Source organism: Euleptes europaea, chromosome 20 (assembly GCF_029931775.1).
Source record: "Euleptes europaea isolate rEulEur1 chromosome 20, rEulEur1.hap1, whole genome shotgun sequence".
NCBI classification, from domain to species: Eukaryota; Metazoa; Chordata; class Lepidosauria; order Squamata; family Sphaerodactylidae; genus Euleptes; species Euleptes europaea.
The window spans coordinates 15,214,934-15,236,078 of NC_079331.1; the positions used below are offsets into that span (position 1 = coordinate 15,214,934).

At 47.2% G+C, this 21,145-nt stretch overlaps 1 protein-coding gene across 1 annotated transcript in view; it reads left to right on the plus strand.

The window, feature by feature from the left end:
- Positions 1–21,145, plus strand: part of AGBL1 (AGBL carboxypeptidase 1) — a 351,974-nt gene that overhangs the window by 166,257 nt on the left and 164,572 nt on the right. Inside the window, exons 19-20 of the mRNA XM_056866097.1 lie at positions 6,907–7,038; positions 15,984–16,160. Coding sequence (XP_056722075.1) covers positions 6,907–7,038; positions 15,984–16,160 — 309 coding nt within the window. The remainder of the gene's footprint in view (positions 1–6,906; positions 7,039–15,983; positions 16,161–21,145) is intronic.

A 21,145-nucleotide genomic window follows, 5' to 3' on the forward strand; every position in this document is an offset into this window, starting at 1 on the left:
AGGAAGCCCATAGGGTTTTCGAGCTCCAGACAACAGAGATAGGGTTGCCAACCTCCAGGTGGTTAAACATAAACCTCGCGCTTAAGTAGGAAGTTTAAAAGCTAACAGCAAGCACTGATGGCACACTACTTATATTTATATAAGCACAGTCCTATCTAAGCATATAACAAATTACAGACATTCCCGAAATCTGTAGATGTAAACACCGGTGGCCATTTATTCATGGAAGGTTTTGCATTGTATTTGTCACTCTATAGATGCACATTTTCCCCATCTGAATTCTCAACACTCTGCATGGCGGCTTATTGTTGAGTTTTGAGAATATGGATGGGGAAAAAGTGCATCTAAAGAGTGGCAAATCCAATGCAAAACCTTCCATGAATGGCGAAGCGGCTCCAATAGATTCGGAGAGAAAGCGAGCTCCAAAGAAGCAGTCCGGGTTTTCCATGCTTCTTTGGAGCTCGCTTTCTCTCCGAGTCTATTGGAGCCGCTTCGCCTTTGGTTTTATTTGTACTGGGTTTACATCTACAGATTTCGGGAACTTCTGTAATTTGTTATATGCTTAGATAGGATTGTGCTTATATAAATATAAGTAGTGTGCCATCAGTGCTTGCTGTTAGCTTTTAAACCTCCAGGTGGAAGCTGGAGATCTCCTGGGATTACAACTGATCTCCAGGCAACAGAGATCAGTTCACCTGGAGACAATGGCCGCTGTGGAAGGTGGACTCTGCGCATAATGCCCCATTGACGTCCCTCCCCTCCCCAAACCCCACCCACCTCAGGCTCCACCTCCCCAGACCTCCAGGTCTTTCCCAACCAGGAGCTGCCAGCCCTAAACAGAGATCAGTTCCCCTGGAGGAAATGGCTAGCTTGAAGGGTGGACTCTATGACATTGTACCCCGCAGAGGTCCCTCAGGAGATGTCCCACCATGCCTTTCATATCTCCAGTACATGCACTTGAACATCAAGTTCTGAAAAGTCCTGTGTGCTTCCTGCTTCCGGACACTTTACAAGCTCCAACAAGAAGCCACCCTACTTACCTGTGTAACTAAACCATCCATAAGCTGTCTCTCGTTGACAGTAGCTTTCAGCAGGAACAGGGTGAATTCTGCAGAGCCTCCCTCACAGCCTCCTTCATGGATACCCCGCCTTTCTCCCCAGCAGGGACCCAAAGGGGCTTAACATCGTTCCTCTCTCCTCCATTGTTTCCTCACAACAACCCTGTGAGGTAGATTAGACTGAGAGCGGACGACTGGCCCAAGGTCGCCCATTAAACTTCCATGGCTGAATGGGGATTACGGGGATTTCTTCTACTTCTCCTACACACGAAGCCAGCTGGGTGTCCTTGGGCTAGTCACACTCTCTCAGCCCCACCTACCTCCCAGGGTGTCTGTTGTGGGGAGGGGAAGGTAAGGTGATTGTAAGCCGGTTTGTTTCTGCCTAAAGTGGTAAAGCAAGTCGGCAAATAAAAACCAACTCTTCTTCTTGTGGGGAGGGGAAGGGAAGGTGATTGTAAGCCGGTTTGATTCTGCCTTAAGTGGTAGAGAAAGTTGGCATATAAAAACCAACTCTTATTCTCCTTCTTCTTCTTCTTCTTCTTCTTCTTATTATTATTATTATTATTATTATTATTTCAAGTTTGTAACCCGCCTTCATTCCCAGCCCAACAGGGCTCTGGGCGGATAACAACCTTTAAAACCACATAAACGTGTAAAATAAAAAATAAATAAAACACAGCAATCATATGAACAATAAAAACAAGATGGCATTCCAGTAAAACAGTGGTAGCCACCATGGCACTGAATAGGCAGAGTACACCCCCACAGATAACAAGAGTGGGGTGAAAGAGATGGGAGGCAAGCAACAAACACGCGGCTGCCCGCAGGGCCCTGATGTCACTCGGGAGACTATTCCACCAGGCCGGGCCCAGGGCTAGGGTTACCAGGTCCCTCTTCGCTACTGGTGGGAGGTTTTTGGGATGGAGCCTGAGGAGGGCGAGGTTTGGGGAGGGGAGGGACTTCACTGCCACAGAGTCCAATTGCCAAAGTGGCCATTTTCTCCAGATGGACTGATCTCTATCAGCTGGAGATCAGTTGTAATAGAAGGAGATCTCCAGCTACTGCCTGGAGGTTGGCAACCCTAGCCAGGGCTGAAAAAGCCCTGGCCCTTGTTGAGGACAGCCGCACATTTTTCAAGTTGGGGTCCACCAGCAGATTGTTATTTGTGTAGTGTAAATCTCTCTGGGGGGCATACAAGGACAGGTGATCCCGTTTGAATCTGGGTCTCCCAGTTCCAAGGCCAATACTACTACAGCACACTGACTCTCAGGCCATTTATTCATGGAAGGTTTTGCATTGGATTTGCCACTCTTTAGATGCACTTTTCCCCCATCCATATTCTCAAAACTCAACAATAAGCCGCCATGCAGAGTTTTGAGAATTCAGATGGGGAAAATGTGCATCTATAGAGTGACAAATCCAATGCAAAACCTTCCATGAATAAATGGCCTCAATGTTGTGTTGGGAAGTGGGAATATATCTCTCAGCAGGCCGACCACAGCCGTATCGTTTAGGATTCATCTGTAGTCACGTCTAAGATGCAAAATTATAAGCTGGAAAAGTTTAGGCAGCTCAGCCGTCAGACATGCTGCGTTTCCTTGGGTGCAATCTTTAATGTATATAGTAATATTGTTGGTAGATAATGCATGTGCCTTTTGCTTGTTAGGAGTGGATAAAATTGGCTGGTAATAGCTACCTCATTGTGTTCCATCTTGAAATGGGACTGAGGCTATGAAATCCCTTTTGATATTCAGAAGGAGGGACTCGGGGCGGGAAATTCCACTCAGTTCCTGTGGTTAAACCAAGCTGGCTGCAGCCAAGAACCTGGATGAAATGCTAAAGCCGGAGGAAGGTGTCTGTGCCTCTCTGCCAGGTCCTTTAATGACAAGCGCGGCTGTTCAAATGGGACCATTACAGGGTAATTGAACACACAGCGGAGGCTAACTTCCCAATGCATAGCCTGGAGAAAGTGACAGAAAATACGAGCGCAGCTCTGGGCTGGCTTAAATTTTTTTTGCAAATGTTGCCTCCTTTCGGGTTTTGAGCTGAGGTGCGCAGAGCAGTTGTAAGAGCAAAGGGATTGCCTTACTGGATCAAACCCAAGTCTACCATTATTTTTCCAAGCGGCAGCAAACCAGATGCCTCTAGGAAGCCCACAAACAAAGCATGAAAACATCACCTGCCCCCAACAACTGATATTAGGAAGTACACTTCCTCCATACAAGGAGGTTCTATTTAATTGGCGTGGCTAATAACCATTGATAGATCCTCTCTTGTGGTGTGGTGGTTTGGAGGACTCTGATCTGGAGAACCAGGTTTGATTCCCCACTCCTCCACATGAGTGGATGATGCTAATCTGGTGAACCGGGTTGGTTTCCCCACTCCTCTACATGAAGCCAGCTGGGTGACCTTGGGCTAGTTGCAGTTCTCTCAGAGCTCTCTCAGCCCCACCTACCTCACAGGGTGTCTGTTGTGGGGAGGGTAAGGTGATTGTAAGCTGGTTTGATTCTTCCTTGAGTGGTAGAGAAAGTCTGCATCTAAACACCAGCTCTTCTTCTTCTCCTCCTCCTCCTCGATATTTCCCTGGGGCTCAAAGGGGCTAGGAAAAAAAACATTTAAATAAAGCCATGTGACCCAATACCTTCCCATACACCCTTGAAATAGATGATAAGCCAAAGGTTTGCCCAGGGCTGGTTCTGTCAGCTACAAGCAACTCTTGCCCTTCAGCTTGTGCTAGAGGCTTGCACCTCTGGCCACGGCCCAGCTTTAAATTGCCTGTGGACAGAGAAAGAAAAGGTTAATCCTCTGTCTTATTGATCTACTTAAATTTCCTTATTATCAACAGAGAAAAAGTGGCTGGCTAGGAATTAATTCTCATTGTATCTGTAGAAACATATATTCCCGTGGGAACAGAGCACTGCCCTTATATAGATAGTCACAGTGACGTGAACTTCTTTCCCATGCTGTGGTTACATATTAGTGTGCTGTGGTTTATATATGAATATGTAGCCTCTTATGCATGGCTTTTTATGTGAAACTTTACAGCGCAATCGGCACTATCCATGCGCTGACCAGGTGGGAAAGACTCATAGAAGCTCTCTAGAGATAATATGGGAGGGAAGGGGGCATAGTAGAGCCCGATCTCGTCAGATCTCAGAAGCTAAGTGGAGTCAGTACTTGGATGGGAGACTATCAAGGAAGACTCTACAGAGGAAGGCAATGGCAAACTTCCTCACCTTCTTACTTGCCTTGAAAGCCCCTTGCTGGTGTCTCCATAAATCGGCTGTGACTTGATGGCACTTTACACACAGAGAGAGATAATGTAGAAGAAGAAGAAGTTGGTCTTTATATGCCAATTTTTTCTACCTTTTAAGGAGAATCAAACTGGCTTACAATCTCCTTCCCTTCCCCTATGAGGTAGGCAGGGCTGAGAGAGCTGTGACTAGCCCAAGGTCACCCAGCAGGCTTCATGTGTAGGAGTGGGGAATCCAACCCGGTTCTCCAGATTAGAGTCCACCGCTCCTAACCACTACACCACGCTGGCTGTGGGGGTGGGCCGTGGCTCAGTGGTAAAGCATGTGCTCGGCATGCAGAAAATCCCTGGTTCAGTCACCAGCTTTTTCCTCAGGAAGTGGTGAGTTCTCCTTCCCTGGAGGTTTTAAAGCAGAGGCTAGATGGCCATCTGTCAGCAATGCTGATTCTATGACCTTAGGCAGTTCATGAGAGGGAGGGCATCTTGGCCATCTTCTGGGCATGGAGTAGGGGTCACTGGGTGTGGGTGGGGGAGGTAGTTGTGAAATCCCTGCATTGTGCAGGGGGTTGGACTAGATGACCCTGGTGGTACCTTCCAACTCTATCTGCTACCTCGGCAAGCCACTGCCAAGAGAAGACAATACTGACCTTGATGTACCAAGGGTCTGATTCAGTATAAAGCAGGTTCATATGTTTGTGCATTGAAATCAATATTCATGGGGGGGGGGTGCTCAGTTCACCTTACTGTGTTCTCCTTCCCTTTCAGGGACATTCAGGCTAAACAGATAACTGATTTCATGGGTGAAAAAAAAAATCCTTTGCTCGTAATTTAGAGATTTCCCAATAGTGAAGATGTGGGGAAGTTATATAGCACCAGTGTATATTGACTTCCTATCTTGGCAAACAGGAGGATTGATTGTTCTTCAAAAGCCAGGTCAATATTTCCCTCTTGCATCAATAAACCCCTGATTTTTTTTTCACTCCTATTGGGGTCGATAGCTGTTTATAAAGGCAATCTAAATACGGTCCCAAAGCAGGGGAAACAACTATCACCTTAGCGTACAACCAGCCAGGAAGCCAAGCAGGTAGATAAGAATGGGGATGGCTGCCGCCGTTCGCTGCACAGAGAAAAGAAGAAGACTTGTTTTTATATGCTGACTTTCTCTACCACTTAAGGAAGAATCAAACTGGCTTACATTCCTCCCCCCACTACAGACACCCTGTGAGGTAGGTGGGGCTGAGATAGTTCAGTGAGTAGCCCAAGGTCACCCAGCTGGCTTCATGTGTAGGAGTGGGGAAGCCAACCCTGTTCACCAGATTAGTGTCCCCCGCTCATGTGGAGGAGTGGGGAATCGAACCCGGCTCTCCAGATCGGAGTCCACCACCCCAAACCACCGCTCTTAACCACCACACCACGCTGAGAGGTCATGTATGGTTCTTTTCTTCCCCGAGATCAACACCGCGAAATAACACTGTCCGGGAGCTGTTTCCATAATTGCGTGCTTATGAGTTCCTGCAAATTGTGCTGTATAAGCTTTGGATTTAAAACAAACAAGGTGTACTTAATTGCTTTGCAAAGTGCAGGTTTTTGGGTTCTCGCAAGGATAACCGGGGTAGTTTCGAGTGTAACGAGAAGCTGAAAAATAGCTGTGCCGCAGCACAGTAAGTAAGCCTGAACTTGTTCTCTGAGGAAGCATCTGCATTGCAGAATTAAATGAGTTTAACCGTCCACCCTCCCTCCTGAGCACCCTGGGAACTGCAGCTCTGAATTGGGGGTGCTGGTGGCAGCAGCGGAGGGTTCCAACTGAGAATTCTCCACCCCAGCGTGGTGTTGTGGTTAACAGCGGTGGTTTGGAGCAGTGGACTCTGATGTGGAGAACCGGGTTCGATTCCCCACTCCTCCACATGAGCGGGGGAGGCTAATCTGGTGAACCGGGTTGGTTTCCCCACTCCTCCACATGAAGCCAGCTGGGTGACCTTGGGCTAGTCACACTCTCTCAGCCCCACCTACCTCACAGGGTGTCTGTTGTGGGGAGGGGGAGGGAAGGTGATTGCAAACCGGTTTGATTCTTCTTTAAGTGGTAGAGAAAGTCGGCTTATAAAAACCAACTCTTCCTCTTCTTCTCCTCCTCCTCCTCTTCCTCCACTTAAGGACAGATGGATAGATGGACTCACATTCTAGCTGTATCTGAAGCAGTGAACTGTGACCCACGAAAGCTCATACCATGCCAGAAAGTTTATTAGTCTTTAAGGTGCTACTGGGCTCTTGCTCTCTTCTACTGCTACAGACAAACACAGCTACCCATCATGATCTATGCTTAAGATTGCACTTCTAGTGAAGGACGGGGGCATGTTTTGAACTGGCTACCCTCCTGATGCATCACTAACAGCTATGCTGTCTCAGCCCTCATGAGGCTGTGTTAGTCGCAGCCTTCCACAAGTGGTCACCTGGAGATGAATCATATTCTACACAGGTGACCAAGCAAGAGGCTATTGACAAGCTGTGTTCCTCTTGTTTGGTAGCTGCCTCTTAGCAACTAAGCATCCTATGAGCGAGCAATATTTAGCCAGTTGCTTTTCTTCCCTTCATTCCTAGGTGTTTTGTGACTATCATGGCCATTCCCAGAAGAAGAACGTCTTCTTGTACGGATGCAGCATCAAGGAGACTTTGTGGCAAGCGGGACACAGTGTCGACACCACCGTGGTCACGGAGGACGTCGGCTACAGGGTAAGACTTGCTTCAGATAGCCCAGAATATGGCCCAGGGGCTTCAGTAGGGTTGCCAACCTCCAGGGGGTGGATGGAGACCTCCTGCTATTACAACTGATCTCCAGGTGACCGAGGTAAGTTCCCCTGGAGAAAATGGCGACTTTGCAGGGTGGGCATTATACCTAAGGTTGCCAGCTTCAGGTTAGAAAATACTTGGATATTTTTGGGGTGGTGCCTGAGGAGGGCGGGGTTTGGGTAGGGGAGGAACTTCAATGCCATAGAGTCCAATTGCCAAAGCGGCCATTTTCTCCAGTTGCTAGGTCCCTCTTCACCAACAGTGGGAGATTTTTGGGGCAGAGCCTGAGGGGGGTGGGGTTTTGGTAGGGGAGGGACTTCAATGCCATAGAGTCCATTAAGGATGTTGTGTGTGTGTCCCCCACCTATGAATGTAGGGTTGCCAGGTATCTCTTCACCACCAGCGGGAGGTTTTTGGGGCAGAGCTTGAGGAGGTGGGGTTTGGGTAGGGGAGGGACTTCAATGCCATAGAGTCCAATGGCCAAAGCAGCCATTTTCTCCAGGTGAACTGATCTCTGTCGACTGGAGGTAAGTTGTAATAGCAGATCTCACATGATCACATGATGCTGCCTAATAATGAATCTGACCTTTGGTCCATCAGAGTTATTGTGGTCTGCTCAGACAGGCAGCGGCTCTCCAGGGTCTCAGGCAGAGGTCTTTTACACCACCTACTTGCCTAGTCCCTTTAACTGGAGATGCCGGGGACTGAACCTGGGACCTTCTGCATGCCAAGCAGATGCTCTACCACTGAGCCACGGCCCCTCACCTAGCTAGTACCTGGAGGTTGGCAACCCTAATTATACCCCATTGAAGTCTCTCCATTCCACTGTTGATTAGCTTTTAAAACACAGTAGACTCCAAGTACAGATCTTTCCGGTCTGCCCGGCCCTCTAAATGCCCTCTGATGCCAACGGAACCTTTGCCCTGAGCAAGATTTCACCTGGCCTTCCTTGGCAGATCTCGCCTTTCTCCCCCCCGGGACTGTGAGTAGCGGGAGAACGTCAGCACAGCTCTGGGAGCTTTGTTCCAGGTGAACCTGGGGGAACTAGGGAGAGCTGGCAAGCGCACAGAGAGAATTGAAAGACTGCCTCTGGGCAGCTGAGCCATGTGTTGAATCTGCAGTGGGTGACCCAAAGCAACCTGGCGCTGGAGACTGGCACGGTTGTCGTTGGATTTCCTTTTGCTTGTGGGGTTTTGATCATTGTGGGTTAGGGTTGCCAACCTCCAGGTACTAGCTGGCGATCTCCTGCTATTAGAAGAAGAGTTGGTTTTTATACCCTGCTTTTTCTCTACTTTTAAGGAGTCTCAAAAGGGCTTACAATCATCTTCCCTTCCTGTCCCCACAACAGACACCTTGTGAGGTAGGTGGGGCTGAGAGAGTTTGGCAAGAACTGTGACTAGCCCAAGGTCACCCAGCAGGCTTCATGTGGAGGAGTCAGGAATCGAACCCGGTTCTCCAGATTAGAGGCCACCGCTCTTAAGCACTATGCCACACTGGCTCTCAGGGGTGAAAGGCGGGGTGTATATGAAGTAAATAAATAAATCTTGCATGCACACATGGAGAGACAATGTGTTGTAGTGGATAGAGTCCTGGCAGATATGGGCTCTGCTGTGGAAGTTTGCTGGGTGACTTTAAGCGTGTCGTGCTCTCTCCACCTTACCTACAACACAGGGTGGTTGTTGGAGAAGAAGAAGAGTTGGTTTTTATGTGCCAGCTTTCTGTACCACTTAAGGAAGAATCAAACCGGCTTACAATCACCTTCCCTTCCCCTCCCCAAAACAGACACCCTGTGGGGTAGGTGGGGTTGAGAGAATGTGACTAGCCCAAGGTCACCCAGCTGGCTTCATGTGAGTGAGGAAACAAATCCAGTCCACCAGATTAGCGTCCGCCACTCATGTGGAGGAGCGGGGAATAAAACACGGTTCTCCAGATCAGAGTCCACCACTCCAAACCACCTCTCTTAACCACGACACCATGCTGGCTCTCCCACTCCCACACTGGGAGTTGGGAGAGAAGTATTTGAAGCCACTTCTTTGGGATAAAAGCAGGGAGGTTTTAAAGCAGAGGCTAGACGGCCATCTGACAGCAATGCTGATTCTGTGAACTTAGGCAGATCATGAGAGGGAGGGCAGGAAGGGTTGTGTCAGTGTTTGGCTCTCGTGGCCCTTTCTTACATCCCCAGGGAAATGCCAAATGCCACTTTGGGGTCAGGAAGAAATTTTCCTCCAGGTCAGATTGACCCAGGGATCCTGGAGGGTTTTTTGCCATATTTTGGGTATGGTCACTGGGGGTGTGAGAGGAGAGGTAGTTCTGAATTTCCTGTGTTGTGCAGGGGGTTTGACTAGATGACCCTTGAGGTCCCTTCCAACGCTATGATTCTAATAAATAAATAAATATATACTGATGTGCATAACCAATGCCAATTCCCTTAGAACAATTTAGTCTGGTTGTGCTCTGTAGGTCTGAGCATCCTAAGCTTGTCCATGCTCAACCGAATGTGCAGTGTTTGCACACTGATGTGTTGAAAAGAAATCCTACACGTAGACACTCTGATTCAATTTGGCTTCTGAAGACAATGGAAATTATCTTTATAAACAACCTTTTAAAAGTTTAATTAAATTAAAAAAAAGAAAAGAAAACCACTGCCAGGTAACTGGAACACGAAATGCGCGCAGCGCTCATTTATAAACATTAGCAAATGCGAACTTAATATTCTGTTTGTTCTACCAGTGTTTCTCAGGTCTCAAGCTAACGGTTCTTTCCCCTCTGTTTGTTTTCTCATTAATTATCTTTTAATTGTACATTTCCACACACACACACACACAAAAACCCAAACAACCCAAAGACCCATTTGTAACAATGTGGCAAAATAGCTGTTAAGAAGTAGAATTAATCTTGCTCTCTTGGTGCTTTATACCAAAAAGGTGCGGGGTTGACAGAAACGCCCCCCCCTGCCGCCGTTCAAAGGTACAATTGCTGATAGGGTTGGAAACTGGGTTTGCCCAGTGTTTCATAAGAACATAAGAAAGACCATGCTGGATCAGACCAAGGCCCATCAAGTCCAGCAGTCTGTTCACACAGTGGCCAACCAGGTGCCTCTAGGAAGCCCACAAACAAGACGACTTTGTTTTTTTAATTTTATTTTTATAATTAGGGGGATACAGAAAGGAAAATATAGGGAAGGGTAAAAACCGTTTAAAACACAAAAACAATGTAGCATATCAATAAAACAATAGACTTAATCAAATGCAGTGCCGTATAACAAGCATGAATATGAATCAAGTAAAATAGAATATATCTAAATGTATAGTTATAATTATAAAAATATAAAAATCAATCAAATTGTCTAGCTATTGCATAATAAAAGTATGTTTTACCGTTCGAAAATCCAAAAGTTACCTAACAAATGATTGGGACAAAATAAATGGAACATTACCTATTACTTATTCTAGTACTATTCGGTATATGTCAAATTTGATTAACTAGAGGTCATATAAATGTAAAATGATTCCCACTTTTCGTCAAATTGTTCTGTGGATTCGTTATGATTGGGATTCAACATAAAAGTCATTTTAGCCATAGTAGCGTAGTCTAGCATTTTTTCTTTCCAATCTTCTATTTCGGGTATCTGTATTTGCTTCCAGGTTCTTGCCAGAACCACTCTGGCTGCCGTTGTAGCATACTTAAAAATATCATGGTATCTCACGGGCAAATTTGATGGGACCATGCTGAGCAGGAAATATTTTGGGTCTAGTGTTATCTTCGTTTTTGTAATTATCTGTAATTCTCGTTGATTCTTTTTCCAAAACGTTTGTATTTTAGAACAAGTCCACCAAACATGAAAATAAGAACCGTCCGATTCTTGACATGTCAAGAAACAAGCAAGACAACTTGCAGCAGCATTATCCTGTTTGTGTTTCACAGCACCTAATATAGTAGGCATGCTCCTTTGATCCTGGAGCGAATAAGTATGCATCATGACTAGTATCCATTTTGACTAGTAGCCATGAATACCCCTTACCTCCATGAGCATGTCCACTCCCCTCTTAAAGCCTTCCAAGTTGGCAGCCATCACCACAATTTGGGGCAGGGAGTTCCACAATTTAATAAGAAATTTCGCCTTGGAGAGCCGCTCAGCACACAGTCTGCACATTTAGGGGTGGCAGAAAGTGCCATCAAGTCACAGATGACTTATGGCGACCCCAAAGGGCTTGCTAAATGGATGCAAAAGGAAAGTCCAGAGCTGTTTGATTTCATATAATAGGAACATGGAATGTGAGAAGCATGAATCAAAGTAAGCTTGAAATTGTAAAATAAGAAATGGAACCAGTTCTTGTAGGTTATCCGGGCTGTGTGACTGTGGTCTTGGTATTTTCTTTCCTGACGTTTCGCCAGCAGCTGTGGCAGGCATCTTCAGAGGAGTAACACTGAAGGACAGTGTCTCTCAAGACCACGGTCACACAGCCCAGATAACCTACAAGAACTGATGAACTCTGACCGTGAAAGCCTTCGACAATATTAAGAAATGGAACGTTTACATATGGTTGCAAAAGCTGGACAATGGAGAAAGCCGATAAGAAGGAAATAGATTCCTTTGAAAGGTGGCGTTGGAGGAGAGTGTTACGGATATCGTGGACTGCCAAAAAAACAAATCAGTGGGTCATAGATCAAATCAAGCCTGAACTCACCCTAGAAGCTAAAATGACTAAACTGAGGCTGTCGTACTTTGGTCACATCATGAGAAGACAAGAGTCACTGGAAAAGACAGCTATGCTAGGAAAAGCTGAGGGCAGCAGGAAAAGAGGAAGACCCAACAAGAGAGGGATTGACTCTATGAAGGAAGCCACGGCTCTCAATTTGCAAGACCTGAGCAAGGCTGTTAAAATTTTTGGAGGACATTGATTCAAAGGGTCGCCATGAGTCAGAAGCAACTTGACAAGACTCAACACACACACACAACAAAGAGCTTGCAAGGCAAATGGTGACTCCCGGGTTGTGGGATGGCCATCTGCTTGAAGTTTACCGGTCGCATACCTTACTGGCTTTAAGGAGCCAGGTGGAAACCACTGGCCACTTTCTCTTTCCTTCATACCTTGTTGAACAGCAGGTTGTGTTTCTCTGTGGTGTAGAGTTGCCAGGCAACTGATGGGAAGGTTGTGTGTTTGTGTGTGCGGGGAAATGGAGGGGTCGTGACACCTGCTGCTGCATCAGGTCCCTTCCAGTATAAAAACAGAAGTGACATGGGTTGCTCTAGGAATCGCCAGAAACTCTGTGGTAAAACCATAGTGTTCCAAGCGATTACTAAAGCTACCCCATGTCTGTTCTCTGTGTTTTTTTTTAACCAGAAGTGGCGTAGCCACAGTTAACACTATGGGTTTTTAAAATATTCTCCCACCACCGCTCTGAATGGTAGCAAGCAGTAGGGAGGGATCCCCCACCGGGGGGACGAGACCGCTCCTTGTGCAGGAAGTCCAGAAGATACACAGAAAGGCGCTTGCAGTCTGTAACAGTCTCAGGGTGGTAGTGGATCACTCGATGAAGATGTCAACCTAGTGTGCGACTGCTGTAAAAAAGGCAAATTCCACGCTGGCCACAATTAGATGAGGAATTGAGAATAAAACCGCTGCTACCATACTGCCCTTGTACAAATCTATGGTGAGACCACGCTTGGAAAACTGTGTACAGTTCTGGTCACCACACCTAAAAAAGGATATTACAGAGCTTGAGAAGGTGCAGAAAAGAGCAACCAAAATGATTAGGGGACTAGAGCAACTGCCTTATGAGGAGCGGTTAAAACGCTTAGGGCTGTTTAGCTTGGAAAGAAGGCGGCTGAGGGGAGACATGATAGAGGTCTGTAAAATTATGCATGGTTTGGAGAGAGCGGACAGGGAGAAGTTTTTCTCCCTCTCCCATAATACTGAAATGCGGGGTCATCTGCTGAAGCTGGAGGGTGAGCGATTCAAAACAGATAAAAGGAAGTATTTTTTCACACAACACATAGTTAAATTGTGGAATTCGCTGCCCCAAAATGTGGTGATGGCTGCCAACTTGGAAGCTTGAAGAGGGGAGTGGACATGTTAATGGAGGAAAGGGGTATTCATGGCTACTAGTTAAAATAGATACTAGTCATGATGCGTACCTATTCTCTCCAGAATCAGAGGGGCATGCCTGTTATCTTAGGTGCTTTGGAACACAGGCAGGATGCTGCTGCTGAAGTTGTCTTGTTTGTGGGCTTCCTAGAGGCACCTGGTTGGCCACCGTGTGAACAGACTGCTGGACTTGATGGGCCTGGGTCTGATCCAGCATGGCCTTTCTTATGTTCTGAGGCTTGAAGAGGGGAGTGGACGTGTTCATGGAAGAGAGGGTTATCCATGGCCACTAGTCAAAATGGATAGTAGTCATGATGCATACCTATTCTCTCCAGGATCAGAGGAGCATGCCTATTAGGTGCTGTGGAACACAGGCAGGATAATGCTGCTGCAGTCGTCTTTTTTGTGGGCTTCCTAGAGGCACCTGGTTGGCCACTGTGTGAACAGACTGCTGGACTTGATGGGCCTGGGTCTGATCCAGCAGGGCTTCCCTTATGTTCTTATGTTCTTAACAGAAACCACCCAGGAGCAGCTTGCAGACCTACGAGTGTGAGAGAGAAAGTGCCAACCCAAAAGAAAAAAACAAATGCACTTCATTGTTGTTAATTTAAAATTGTCTGCAAGTCTTCCCGATCCATATGCAGTTTCCATAAGCAATGAGCTACGCTCTTTTAGCATCGGTCAATAAAATGAACTCTGTGTGTGTGTGTGTGAATGGTCTAGAGCTTTGAGGATCTGCTGGTCAATAAGAATGGAACGGAAAAGCAAACGAACCAAATTAATTCCCAGACAGCCGCCTGTTCACTTCCGGGTCTATAGGTGGCGTTCTTTGCCCAGAGAAAAAAATACGGTAGAGAGGCGCTGAATACTCTCCTAATGGATATGGTGCCAATCTTCTTTTGAAGGGTGTTTGTTGGATGAAGGCTCTCGGTTGTGCTTGCAGTGCTTTCTTTTTTAAAATTAGAAGCAGATACACACAAATACTAGGGGGAATACGACTGATCTACAGTGCCAATTCTCTTTACAGTCAGAAATCGGGGATGCTTCATCTAAACCTGGATCTGTGGATTTCCTGATCTCGTTTCTAAAGCGATGCCCGTGCATGAAGGATTCTCTCTTCTTTCATTTTAAAAAAATAATTTACGGCTTTTGTACAGTGAATCGTGCCGGCGTAGTACAGCTTGGTTGTGTGTGTGTGTAAAATGCCGTCAAGTCGCAGCCGACTTATGGCGACCCCTTTTTGGGGTTTTCATGGCAAGAGACTAACAGAGGTGGTTTGCCAGTGCCTTCCTCTGCACAGCAACCCTGGTATTTCTTGGTGGTCTCCCATCCAAATACTAACCAGGGCTGACCCTGCTTAGCTTCTGAAATCTGACGAGATCAGGCTACAGCTTGGTTAGGGTGCTGTATTAGGGTCTGGGAGACCCAGGTTCGATTCCCCACCCTACCATGGAAGCTTGTTGAGTGACCCTGGGCCAGTCGTGCTTACCTCAGCCTAACCTACCTCACAGGGCTGTTGAGAGGAAAAAGTGGAAGAGGGTTAACAGCATCCTTGAGCACCTTGGAGGACAGGATGGGACAAAAATGTGCTGGATGAATGGATGAATCATAGAATAGAAACATAGAATCATAGAGTTGGAAGGGACCACGAGGGTCATCTAGTCCAACCCCCTGCACAATACAGGAAATTAACAACTACGTCCTCCCACACACCCCCAGTGATCCCCACTCCATGCCCAGAAGCTGGCCAAGATGCCCTCACTTTCATGATCTGCCTAAGGTCATAGAATCAGCATATGTACCAATATGTAATTGGCTGTGAGAGAAACCAAGCTTGCATGTCCCACGCTTTGCCTTATGCATGGGGATTTCACCCAGGCTGAACTCAGGGGAGAGGGAAGAATCGGGTTAATAGAGGAACGGGAAGTCCTGGGATTTTTGAGGGCTAACAGCGAGGTCATCTCTAATGGACGGAAAATTCATGCATAACTCCAAGGAACGACTGAGACAGACCAGGGGCGAATGTGAGTGAAAGTACCCATGCAGAAACAACCAGAGTCTGCTTCATATTTACAGTCCCTGAGTCCTCACGAGGGGACAGAGATCAGTTCCCCTGGATGAAACAGCAGCTCCGGAAGGTGGATTCTATGGTACCACATCCCCACTGAGTTCCTTCCCCTCCCCAAAGATGGATTGTTGGCAGCGTTTTAGCAATGTGTGCTTGCTCATTGGTAGTCTTCTTAACTGGAGGGGAAGGATACCTCAGCAAAGTGGGCATGTATGGGAAGGGGACACACTTCCTGGTTGGCATCTTGGGGCACCTGGCCTGCATCCCTTACTCTTGTCTCAAAGATGTCCTCCTGGAAAACCAGTTGGACTCCAGTGCTTAAGCTGCAGCAAGACATACTCTCTTGCCCAAGGTTACAGAGTGGTGTAGTGGTTTGGAGCGGTGGACTTTGATCTGGAGAACCGGGTTCGATTCCCCACTCCTCCACATGAGCGGCGTAGGCTGATCTGGTGAACTGGATTTGTTTCCCCACTCCTCCACACGAAGCCAGCCGGGTGACCTTGGGGTAGTCACACTCTCTCAGCCCCAACTACCTCACAGGGTGTCTGTTGCGGGGAGGGGAAGGGGATTGTAAGCCAGTTTGATTCTTCCTTAAGTGGTGGAGAAAGTCAGCATATAAAATCCAACTCCTCATCCTAGTCCTCTTCTTCTTCTTCTTCCTTAACCCCTGCGCTCAAGCAAAATGCAAAGTACCCATGTTCTTGAAGGCCATTTTGTTTTGTGCTTTGCAGACCCTTGCCAAGATCTTAGATAAAGTGGCCCCCGCCTTTCTCATGAGCAGCTGCAACTTCCTGGTGGAGAAGTCGCGGGAATCCACGGCGCGGGTGGTGGCGTGGCACGAAATCGGAGTGTTGAGGAGCTACACCATGGAAAGCACGTTCTGTGGCTGCAGCCACGGGCTGTACAAGGTACGTCGTGTTTTCTGAGAGGCCGCTCGTTTACAGCGCATTTCCCGTGGGGTGAAGGGGGGGGGGGTTCAAGTGATGCTTGCTCACATGAGCCTTCCTGTGCCCCATGTCACATGAACACATGAAGCTGCCTTATATTGAATCAGACCCTTGGTCCATCCAAGTCAGTATTGTCTACTCAGAGTGGCAGCGGCTCTCCAGGGTCTCAGGCAGAGGTCTTTCACATCACCTACTTGCCTAGTCCCTTGAACTGGAGATGCCGGGGATTGAACCTGGGAACTTCTGCATGCCACGCAGATGCTCTAGCACTGAGCCATGGCCCCTCACCTCAAAGTAGCATCTGCTGTAGTAGCATCTGCTGTAAATAAAAAACCGGTTGTTCGAAGGGTGAAGAGCATGGAGCTGCTGTCGAAAACTGCATCTCTGTGTTGAGTTTTCCTCTTGCCTTTCTGGTTTTGTACAGGGAAGGAAATATGACATAATATCATGGATTCATGCATTCTTTCCCACCTTCAGCAGCTGCAGAGAATGTGGAACAGAGGTGGGGGAAAGTGTAACATATCTTTCCATGTGCTTCCAGTGTGTCACAATTTACCATATTCAAATAGACTTTGCCATGTGATCTGAAGAGAGGGGATTAATTATCCCTTACCATGTTGGAATGCCCCCAATATAATTCCGGTTGCAATCAATGGATTACCCCTATCCTAATCAAATTACCTGCCCAAAAGATAAAATGGTCCCCGTTTTGCTGGCGGATAGAGACCCAAGAACAACACTGGCAGTAGCCAAGTATCTATCCACCATATTTTCCTTAAAGAAATAAAGGATCCCCTTTTACTGCTTCAGACCTTTTGGTCAAGGGAGCTTGAAAGAAGGAAAGGAAAGGCTTCCAGTGTGTCCAGACCCAGACAGCTGGCTATGGGAGGAGACAGGAGACGTGGTCAGTGGATGCAGTCCAAGGTCATAGAATCATAGAGTTGGAAGGGACCACCAGGGTCATCTAGTCCAACCCCCTGCACAATGCAGGGAATTCACAGCTACCTCTCCGCCACACACACCCAGTGACCCTACTCCATGCCCAGAAGATGCCCAAGATGCCCTCCCTCTCATCATCTGTGTAAGGTCATAGAATCAGCATTGCTGACAGATGGCCATCTAACCTCTTCTTAAAAAACCTCCAGGGAAGGAGAGCTGACCACCTCCCAAGGAAGCCTGTTCCACCGAGGAACAGCTCTAACTGTTAGAAAATTCTTCCTAATGAAGGCTGCTTCCTAATGAAGGTGAAACACAGATAATTCCTAGTCCAAAGCATCAAGGCAGGGGAGGGTGAATCTAAAAGGCGTGGTCCAGTCTGGTCTAGAAGAGTCAGATTTTCAGAGAGTCCAAAGTATAGTACGGCTACAAAGGCGGGTACACAAGGGGTGGCGACGTGTTGCTCCCACGCAAGGCTATCTTGCTGGGATAGGTAAGCCAGCTGCAGTTAAATAGGTTGTTTCGGCGTTCCAAGACACATATAATCCATAGGTCTCAGTGCTACCATCAGGGATCGATCTACGCTGCGCCAGCAATCTCTCATGTCATTGTCTCTCCTGGATTTCTTGTCGTAAATGCCTCCTCCTTTGCTCTAAAGGCTACGGCCACCCTAAAGGTATGACGGTTGCTGGCTTTCAGGCACGGTTTGAGTTCCTGAGCTGGAGGCTGAGGGCACGGTGCGACAGCTTCTGCCTGCGACGGCTCCTCTGTTATAACGTCTGCCTGCTATAAGAGGAGATGTCAGCTGGCCGACCCACGACACTGGACAAAAGCCACATTTAGCCTCACCCACTTTCTAAAAGCCCTTGGTGGCCACCAGAAAACGTGTCAGCGGGTGACATGGGTGTCCACAGAGATAACATTGGGGACCCTAGTCTCAGATATTTTGATTCTTTCAGCCTTTTTATCACCCATTTTCAATGGTTTTGCTGGGCCGTATGCTAAGGATGTGACCGGCTGTGTCCCTGCCCTCCTCAGTCAGCGGACTCCTTGGCACATATCCTTTCGCATTGTCCTTACGTGAACCAACTTAGGCTAAAATGGATTATAGCATGTTTTAACTAATGGCCCGCATTTTCTCGAGCAACTTTGGAGCAAAAGGTTCAGTTCCTCTTAGAGGACTCTGACCCTCAGTGTACTTACTTTGTTGCTCGTTTTTTGGAGGCTGCAGGGAAGAGTAGAAGGGAGGTGCTTTTAGAGATGGGTCTTATTTAAGTTTTATGGTTTTATCATTCGAGACCTCGGTCTAAGAACAGGGGGAAACAAAGACAGAGAAAAAGGATTCTTGCAGCAGTTAATACACATGAACACATGAAGCTGCCTAATACCGAATCAGACCCTTGGTCCATCGAAGTCAGTATTATCTACTCAGACCAGCAGCGGCACTCCAGGGTCTCAGGCAGAGGTCTTTCACATCACCTACCTGCCTAGTCCCTGTAACTGGAGATGCCGGGAATTGAAGCTGGGACCCTCTGCATGCCAAGTAGATGCTATAGCACTGAGCCACAGCCCCTCCCCATGGCTGTCCAAGGTCTCAGGGAGATGTCTTTCATATCACCTACTTGCCTAGTCCCTTTAACTGGAGATGCCAGGGACTGGACCTGGGACCTTCTGCATGCCAAGCAGAATCTCTACCACTGAGTCACAGCCCCTCTCCATGGCTCTCCAGGGTCTCAGGTAGAGGTCTTTCATATCACCTACTTGCCTAGTCCCTTTAACTGGAGGTGCTGGGGATTGAACCTGGGACCTTCTGCATGCCAAGCAGATGCTCTACCACTGAGTCAATTCATAGCAGGGACCCATCTTGTGGAAGGCTTCCTCGCCCTCTAGAAAGCCACGCAGCAGAACCTGCACCAAGGAGAAAAGAATCGAGCCCAAAGAATAAACGTTTTGCTGGTTACATTAACAAGGAGCACTTGTAGTTTAATTAAAACCCAATCTCCAACTGTCAGAAGGGCAAACATTAGTCCCTGAAAAGCATATCCAGTTCATTCCTCTTATTAAATTAAGTGGGCTGGCTTCAACTAGAAGTTCTCCTTTCCCTGGAATAAATTGACTCTGACTTTCCTTATTAGCGTGTGGTGGGGTGCCAGTTCAGATTGCCAGCTGCTCACCCTTCCCCCCCCCCCGAAAAGACTTGGGTCAAACACAGTTGTTCATTTCTTTTTGCTGCTGGTCCATAGAGGTGGAAGAAAGCCAGGGTCTTTGCCCGGGGAGAGAAGCAAGCGGGCACCAGGAAACACATTGGTGAGCACCATGTTGGGGATTGTGTCAGACCATTGCCAGGGCCATTGCCATGGCCAACTGGTCCCAGTTATAGGGTTACTACATGTATTACTACATGCCACATGTTGGGATGTGATGTCACATCCCAACATTTATTAGGCAGACTCTGTTTATGGGGTGTTTTGCCATTGCCTTCCTCAGTCGTCTTCCCTTTACCCCCAGCAAGCCGGATTCTCATTTTACCGACCTCAGAAGTATGGAAGGCTGAGTCAACCTTGAGCCAGCTACCTGAAACCGACTTCCGTCAGGATCGGATTCAGGTTGTGAGCAGAGCTTTTGACTGCAGTACTGCAGCTTATCACTCTGCGCCACGGGGCTCCCATATACCAACACAAGAGCTATTTGCCTATCACCTTTTTCTATGTGGTTGCCTTTCGTCTTTCATTTGGGTAAATATGGGTAAGCAGCTGCTGCATACCTTAGAAGGAAGAACCGTTGGGCCAGGACTGCATTATTCCCTTATTCATCCAACAGCCTAAGGACCCCTTTGATGCAACAGTTAACTAGATCAATGATTATTTAGCAATCCAACATACGATAAGAGCCAGGGGTCTCGACGTTTGTTACGATCTCCACAGAGCCGTTCTTCCACACACCAGTGAAAAGCAGTTGGCTGAAACGGAGCAGCTGTTGGAAGAGGCACAAAGGATTCCAGAGCCAATTGTGTGAGACAGGAAACAGAGAAGTGATGGTGGGGGGAGAGAGAATATTAGGGAGGGAAATGGATTTGCTGTGCTTGGCCCAAACAATGCGCTTAAATGCAGGCCAGTTCTGAGAAGAAGGAGGGCCATTTGCTAACAAACACCTGCGGTCTAGGAACGGATGCAAAATGGAAAAGGAGCGCTCATCTCTCGAGTTGATATTGTTCCGACGTAACAGGTCAAGCAGGGTTCGTTATTTATGTTCGAAGATTTTTAGGAGCTGGGTACCCAAGATTGGGTAGAAAAAATATATATGTACATAAATACTGAAAATATAATTTATTCGAAGCGCTATGTAAAGGTTAAAAATATTTAAAAACATTAAAATAGCACAATGGCATTTCCTTGGGTTGATCTCTGTAACCACATACCAAACGCGTTTCGGCCTATTGGGCCTTCATCAGTGGTCAATTAAAACCCGTGTTACACCTGCACACATTTACAGAAATAAATAAATACATATACAAACAGTACAAATCACATCAGGCATGTGTATAGATTGTAAAATCTATTGCCAGTTACTCAAACATCTGGTCAGATTGGTTCTAGTTGTAAGACTGGTTTGTATATGTCTCTCATATACAATGTGTGTAGGTATGGGGGAAAGATCAAACTCGAGATAACTGAAATGAAGGAGGTCTGCATAGGAGAAAGTGACCTTTTAATAACAAGAGCGAACGTGGTGTAGTGGTTAAGAGCGGTGGTTTGGCGCGATGGACTCTAATCTGGTGAACCTGGTTGGTTTCCCCACTCTTCCCCATGAAGCCAGCTGGGTGACCTTGGGCTAGCCACAGCTCTCTTGGAGCTCTCTCAGCCCCACCAACCTCACAGGGTGTCTGTTGTGGGGAGGGGGAGGCAAGGTGATTCTAAGCTGGTTTGATTCTTCCTTAAATGGTAGAGAAAACCAGCATATAAAACCAAGAAGAATGTTGCGTCAAGTTGCAGCTGACTCATGGCAATCCC